Below are 8,034 nucleotides of genomic sequence, written 5' to 3'. Positions count from 1 at the left end.
GTCGGGACTTCCTGTAGGAAGACCGTGGAGAGAAGAAGCAAGAATAAGAGACACAGAAAGAAGTACTCTGCAAGCATTATAAGTGATTATACTGTATTTTATCACATACAGTACATACTGTACACAGAAAGAAGTACTCTGCAAGCATTATACAGTACAGTAAGTGATTATACTGTATTTTATCCCATACAGTACATACAGTACACAGAAAGAAGTACTGTACTCTGCAAGCATTATAAGTGATTATACTGTATTTTATCCCATACAGTACATACTGTACAGTTCACTGGACACCCAATATGGCTCCCAAGAAGCATAGTGGAAAGAAGAAAGTGCGGAGCAGCAATAAAGGTGACAAGAACAGCAATGCAGGTGACAATGTGCAAAGTGGAAATGCAAGTGACAATGTGCAAAGTGGAAATGCAAGTGACAATGTGCAAAGTGGAAATGCAGTTGACAATGTGCAAAGTGGAAATGCAGTTGACAATGTGCAAAGTGGAAATGCAAGTGACAATGTGCAAAGTGGAAATGCAAGTGACAATGTGCAAAGTGGAAATGCAAGTGACAATGTGCGAAGTGGAAATGCAGGTGACAATGTGCAAAGTGGAAATGCAAGTGACAAGAATGTGCAGCGCAAGCATGGTGGCAAAAAGAAAGTGCACAGCAGTAGTAAAGGTGACAGCAAGGTTGTGAAGAAAATAACCATTGAGCTGAAGAAGGAAATTATAGAAAAGCATGACCGTGGTATTCGTGTGACTGATCTGGCTTCGGAGTACAAGATGGCAAAGTCAACAATTTCGACTATTCTGAAAAACAAAGCCGCCATCAAAGGAGCTGATGTTGCAAAAGGAGTAACAATGTTAACCAAGCAGAGGACACAAGTGCTGGAAGAGGTGGAAAAACTTTTGTTGGTGTGGTTGAATGAGAAACAGCTGGCAGGTGATAGTGTAAGTGAAGCTATGATCTGTGAGAAAGCCAGGAAATTGCACAGTGATTTACAGCAAAGAAGCCCCTCTACAAGTGCAGCAAGTGACGAATTTAAAGCCAGTAGAGGGTGGTTTGAAAAATTCCGCAGGAGAACTGGCATCCACAGTGTGATTAGACATGGTGAGGCTTCCAGTTCTGACAAGGCCGCAGCAGAAGCTTACAAGTTAGAATTTGCAGAATTCATGAAGACAGAAGGATACGTCCCTCAACAAGTGTTCAACTGTGATGAAACAGGGCTCTTCTGGAAAAAAATGCCGAACAGAACCTATATCACACAGGAGGAAAAGGCCCTACCAGGGCACAAGCCCATGAAGGACAGATTGACCCTTTTGCTGTGTGCCAACGCAAGCGCCGATCTGAAAATTAAACCACTACTGGTGTACCATTCTCAGACCCCTCGTGCATTTAGGGAACAAAATGTGAACAAGGCCAGACTGCCCGTCATGTGGAGAGCCAATGCCAAAGCTTGGGTCACAAGGCAATTGTTTATGGAATGGCTGCACGAGGTGTTTGCACCCACCGTCAGAAAATATCTTTCTGATAACCAGCTGCCTGAAAGGTGCCTTCTTCTGATGGACAATGCCCCAGCACACCCTCCAGCCTTGGTGGATGATATGGATGCTGAGTATGACTTCATCAAGGTAAAGTTCCTCCCCCCCAACACAACACCACTTCTGCAGCCCATGGACCAGCAAGTCATCTGCAACTTTAAGAAGCTGTACACAAAGGCGCTCTTCACTAGGTGTTTTAATGTCACTAAAGAGACATCCTTGACTTTGAAAGAATTCTGGAAGAAACATTTCAATGTTGTCCACTGCATTAACCTCATTGACAAAGCCTGGGAAGAGGTCACTTCCCGAACCCTAAATTCAGCCTGGAGGAAACTGTGGCCAGAATGTGTCGCTGAACGTGAACATGACTTAGAAGGGTCTGATGCAGAGGTAGTGGAGGAAATTGTGTCCATGGGCAAGAATATGGGTCTGGACGTTGATGGTGCTGATGTGGAAGAGCTTGTTGAGGAACATAGGGAGGAGCTGACCACGGAAGAACTTTATGAACTCCACAGTGAGCAGCAGAAGGCACTTCTTGAGGAGCATTCCACTGAGGAGGAAGAAGAAAGGGAGGAGGTTAGCAGTGATGCCATAAAATCCATTATGCAAAAATGGAATGAGTGCCATGATTTCTTTGAAAAGCACCACCCCAACATTACTGTCACAAACAGAGTGTTAAATCTCATGAATGATAATGTGGTCTCTCATTTCCGGAGGGTTATGCAGCGCAGAAAGAGACAAGTGACATTGGACAGATTTTTCAGACAAACTGAGCCTGCAGCTAGGAGACAAAGGAGAGAGGAAACCCCTGAAGAAGATCTCCCTGATGTCCTTATGGAGGGGGACTCTCCCCCCAAACAATAACTGCCTCCCACCTTACTGTCCTCTCTTAATAAATAACTACAGTATACTGTACTTTACTAATGTGTATTGTCATTTGTTTCATATTTTTGGGCTTCAAAAACCCCCCAAAAAAAGTCAGCACGGATTAACCGGATTTACATTGAACCCTATGGGAAAATGTGCCTCGGTTCACGACCAATTCGGTTCGCGACCAGAGTCAGTTCACGAATTAAGTTCGTGAACCGAGGTATCACTGTATTATTATTTGTTTTCCATCATTTGCCAAAAGAGAGATGGGACTGCAAGACCATTATATATGCATAAAATCTGCTGAAACTATGTTACATCTCCAGCAAATGTTTGAATGTTCTGGATATATTTTATATTTCCTGTGGCTCGTCTCCAGTCAATTTTAATTTTAAAGAAATGGGTAATTTTATTAATATCAGCTGACCAAAATCTTGATTTTTTTTTTTTTATGGTATATATACCAGATGTTTTTGAATATAAGATTTAACTCTTATATAAGTAAATAACTGCTTTCTTAAGGACCCATACGTTTTCTGCAAGTGCTCAAAGGATTGAGTGATGTGGTGATGATCTAGTAAATCCTTAATCTGGTGTATTTCTGATTTCACCTAGTTCTCGATCTTTAAATCACTTATATTACACTTTATAATTGCAATGGGGAGCATAGAAATGCTTTTATTAATTAAATATTCATTTTATTTTTTGGTTCACTATTTTTTTTCTATTGTATACTATAAAGGTATTTTTTTTTTTAATTCTTTATTTTATTTTGTGCAAAGTTTAACAGTTTGCTTACTCAGCCACAAAAGCCGTCGCAAGCAGTGTGGTAACAGGTGTAATACACGTAATCGTGGCACATGAATAGACAGCACAATTTTTGTTTTGTTCAGAGGGAATATAGACATGGGATAAACATAGCATATAAAATGTAAGCTTTTCCTTCTGACTGTGATGGTTGTGTAAGATAGTGTTCTACATGTGTGGTGCATGCTAAGCAAGCTAGAAGTTTATTATCTGTAGTGTAGTATCAGGTGTGTGGTACAAGCATGATGTTGAAGAGAAAACATGGGTCAATATCTGACTATACTATGTGGCATCGCTTGAGAGAGTACATGTTTTATAAGGACTGATTTGCTACTTATGCCAAATAACTGTTATAGATAATGCTAGGCAGCTGATAAACCTTCGAAAACTTCTAGTGTGCTATAAACTTAGAAAAAATCAACATGCTTTGCTTGTTAGAAGCTGATTCAGAAGCTGAGGTCTTAGAAAAATGTAAATGAAACACAAAAAATGGAACAGAAAATACTTTACGCCTTATTCTCTAACATGTTGGTGTCAGAATAAGGGTGGCTTGGTCAGAGAGTCCAGCGTCAGCCGATGCCCAGACTTGGGGGGGAATAAAGGCTGTCCATGGGTTGTGCCATGTGGAAGCTGGGCTTGAATTCCCTCCAGCTCTGGGTCGGGGTGAAGAGCAGCATCGCAGGGTTAGAGGTTCGGGTCCTCTGTCTCGAGGCCAAGTCTCTTTGATGTAAGGGACAGCCGGTGCTCCTGCTGTAGCGTTGCCGCCAGCGGCGGTGGATTCTTAGCCTCCGCAGCAGATGTCGGGGTAGTATGCCCCTGGTGGCCTTGGGCCTTGTCTGGTCCGTTTGCGCTGTGTCAGGCATTTGATGTGGGAGTTCGCCTTGAGGGGGCCTGCTCACCTCCCGCTTCTCTCTGCTGTGCTCTTGGTTCTGACGCGGTGTCTCTATGGCGTGGGCCTCTAACTTTGCCCAGAAGTTTATAAAGAGCCTGTCTACGTTGTGGAGCAAACGCTCAAACGTGCTCTGGAGTGACATCGCAATTAGTTCTGTGTCAGGAGCTTGTGTGTCAGGATTGTCCGCCATTTTAAGTTTGACAGTTGCTGCTTAATCTTGTTGCTTGATGGCTTCTTGTAACCGGCTTGTTGGTGCTGGGTATGTTGGGGGGGACCGGGATGACCCCCACCGGTCCAGAGGGGGGGGGGGAGGGACAGCTTGGAGCTATTTGCACTCCGCCGGGTATAGGGCTCGGAGAGCGGCCGCCTCTCCTCTGCCCACGTTTGTGTAGGTCGCAAGCCTGAACGACAGCTTTTCAGTGCCGAAACGGCTGGATTTTGGTATCCCTGGATGCACCGTCGTTCCCTTATCTGGGAAGTCGTCGGTGGCTGTTCGGTTTGGCGAGTGGCCCCGGTAATTCGTAGTTTATCAGTCCCAGTCTGTGGAGCTCAGTCGATGCACGTCTGATCAGCTCTGCATCCAGGCTCCCCCCCCCCCCTAAAGGGTCGTTTTTTAAGGCCATCTATAATCTGAGCAAATCTGCTTGCTATATAGTCGCTTTAATTTTTATAAGCCACAAATGCAAAATATAATTTTAATGTAGAGAAAAAACGGGTCGCAAGAGTATTCTGAGAACGGACAGCTGAAATAGCCTGCCCTTCGGTGGGTCCCCGCTCAGAACTCAAGCTGGTTTTAGCTCATCTTGTGCCATTACAGAGAGAACATATCTGAAGCATATCAGACTGGTCCCACCCATACGGGCAGTCCAGATCCGAAATGCCAGCAAGTTCTCTCTGCACGAGAGATACAGCAACCCCAGACGATCGTTTCAGCCTTGTTAGGCATCATCAGTGAGGCATAGCTGATATCTCTCTAGGCACCGTGAGCAAGGGGTCCACGTCTGGATTACCCTTTAAACTTATGGAGAGAAAAAACGGGTCGCAAGAGTATTCTGAGAACGGACAGCCGTTTTCATTATAATTTTAATGTCTGCATTCAAAAGTGCAATTGTGTGATACTTCGATCTTTTCATAGTCACTTTATATGTTTTGGGTATAGGTAGTATATTTGACTAGTGTTGTCGCGAACCCGAAATTTTCGGTTCACGAACGGCGAACGCGAACTTCCTCAAATGTTCGCGAACCGGCGAACCGCCATTGACTTCAATGGGCAGGCGAATTTTAAAATCAACAGGGACTCTTTCTGGCCACAAAAGTGATGGAAAAGTTGTTTCAAGGGGACTAACACCTGGACTGTGGCATGCCGGAGGGGGATCCATGGCAAAACTCCCATGGAAAATTACACAGTTGATGCAGAGTCTGCTTTTAATCCATAAAGGGCATAAATCACCTAACATTCCTAAATTGTTTGGAATAACGTGCTTTAAAACATCAGGTATGATGTTGTATCGATCAGGTAGTGTAAGGGTTACGCCCGCTTCACAGTGACAGACCAAACTCCCCGTTTAACGCACCGCAAACAGTCCTCTATATACAGAGTAAACATGGCTCCCTCTATATACAGAGTAACATGGCTCCCCTCTATATACAGTGTAAACATGGCTCCCTCTATATACAGAGTAACATGGCTCCCTCTATATACAGTGTAACATGGCTCCCCTCTATATACAGAGTAACATGGCTCCCCTCTATATACAGAGTAACATGGCTCCCCTCTATATACAGAGTAACATGGCTCCCCTCTATATACAGAGTAACATGGCTCCCCTCTATATACAGTGTAAACATGGCTCCTCTCTATATACAGAGTAACATGGCTCCCCTCTATACAGGGGCGTACCTGGAGCATTTGGCACCCGGGGCGGATCCTTTATTTGGCACCCCCCTCCCCAACTTTGAAATGTAAAAAACAGCTGCAATTTTTTTTTAAATGTATGTTTATGCAGTGTGTGTATAGTGTGTAAAGTGTGTGTATATTGTGTGTATAGTGAGTGTGTATAGTGTGTACAGTGTGTGTATAGTGTGTACAGTGTGTGTGTATATTGTGTGTATAGTGTGTGCAGTGTGTGTATAGTGTATGCAGTGTGTGTCCCCAAGCCCCTAGTCACACAGCCAAATAAAAAAGCCCCTACCTACCCCCCTCACCCTAAAAAATAGTGAAGGGGGAATAAAATTACTACCCTGTAAAGTAAAATTCTACTTACTATTCTTCTAAAATCTTCATTTTTTTTAGCCCCAAAAAAGGCCAAATAAAAAGCCATCATACCCGTCAAACTTAAAAATAAAATAAAAAACCCGAGCACAAAAAAAAATTAATCCATCTTTACCCATGGAGGGCTCCGTGTCAGTGTTTATCAGGGATCCTTAGGATAGGTGTCAATCCATATCTGCCAAGTGACCCTATGTAGGGGGAACAGTCCCTATTCTGCTCTGTGTCAGTGTCTGGAGGGAGTATCTGCAGTAACACAGAGTGTCTGGGGGGAGTATCTGCAGTAACACAGGGTGTCTGGAGGGAGTATCTGCAGTAACACAGAGTGTCTGGGGGTAGTATCTACTTGTAACATTTATATGCACTAAAAAAAAAAATAATAAATTGAAAAAAAAAAAATGGTTGCAGCTTCCGAATTAATCTAAAATGGATGCTGTCCAGTAGGTGGGAGGGTCTGCTAGGGAGGGTGTGCTGCTGATTGGCTGTAATGTGTCTGCTGACTGTGAGGTACAGGGTCAAAGTTTACTCAATGATGACGAATAGGGGGCGGACCGAACACCGCATGTGTTCGCCCACGGTGGCGGACGCGAACATGCTATGTTCGCCGGGAACTATTCGCCGGCCAACAGTTCGGTACATCACTATATTTGACTAACATTTCCTTTGGAACCCCCGCCCCTCCCCCTATGATGAAGCAATTTAAGACTGGTTAATTCTGCCCTATATTATCCTTATGTAGGTTTAAAAACAAATTACTGTAGCCATCAGGGCCTGGTAACTTCTTTAATTTGAGTTTTTCAATTGCTATTTTAACTTCTTTATTCAGGGCATCCAGTTGTGAGGGGTTCAGTTTGAGCATTTAAAATTTGCAAAGCACTCCTTTATTTTAGTAAAGGATATTGTAGTAGGCTGATTACAGAGTGTATAATAGAAAAATGATTTTATCCTTATCCATTATTTTAGAGACATTTTTTTCTTGTCTTTTAATTTGTTAGATAAGTCTTTCTGCTCTATTACTCAAGTAATACCATTTAATTTCAATGGAACCACATAGTACCTTAACCATACTTTTGTACCATACATTAGTAGACAAATCAGGAGTAAAGGTGAGGGGGGGGGGGGGTGAGGTATAACAAATTTTAAAGTAACTCTCCAAGTACCATAACCTTTACAGCGTACTGTAGTGATTCTGGTACCAGGAGTTTCCTGTTATCCACGCAGTGCAAGTAGTCAAGCTATTTGCGATCATTAGGCAAATAGTACGGATAATTATTGTTCACTTACATAAAACAAGTGAATGGTAACGGATAATGCTACCGAATGCTTTCAATCCTAATTTTTGCTTAAAATTGATACTTTGTAAAATTTCCTTATCATATGTTTAAGGCCGTAAGGCCTGTATTTGTGGGAGGAGTTAAGCGTTCCATATAAACGCTACTCCCCCCCCTTCCTACCTGCCGTACGCACGCTGTTCACCTCGTCCCCGTGACAGCCGAACTTCCGGTCCTCGCTCTTCCGGTCCCCGGCGTCCTCTCCGTTCTTCCGCTCCTCCTCCAAGGTAATCGGCAAATAGCCGCGTTCGGGCTATTTGCCGTTCGACAATCTCAATCAACATTATCACTTTGGCATATTCTTGCTAAATTGCCCAGAGGTACTCC

The 8,034-nt window shown here is 43.4% G+C and overlaps 1 protein-coding gene across 1 annotated transcript; it reads left to right on the top strand.

Annotated features, from left to right (window-relative positions):
• Positions 1–299: 299 nt before the first annotated feature.
• LOC134611105 (tigger transposable element-derived protein 1-like) lies at positions 300–2,402 on the top strand. Its single transcript, XM_063454719.1, has 2 exons — positions 300–372; positions 589–2,402. Exons 1-2 carry the CDS (start codon positions 300–302, stop codon positions 2,400–2,402), a joined length of 1,887 nt encoding a protein of 628 aa, XP_063310789.1.
• The last annotated feature ends 5,632 nt before the right edge of the window (positions 2,403–8,034 follow it).

Source organism: Pelobates fuscus, chromosome 1, assembly GCF_036172605.1.
Source record: "Pelobates fuscus isolate aPelFus1 chromosome 1, aPelFus1.pri, whole genome shotgun sequence".
In the NCBI taxonomy this organism is placed as follows: Eukaryota; Metazoa; Chordata; class Amphibia; order Anura; family Pelobatidae; genus Pelobates; species Pelobates fuscus.
Note: the sequence above shows the minus strand (reverse complement) of the source record. Positions and strands in the feature narration are given on the sequence as shown.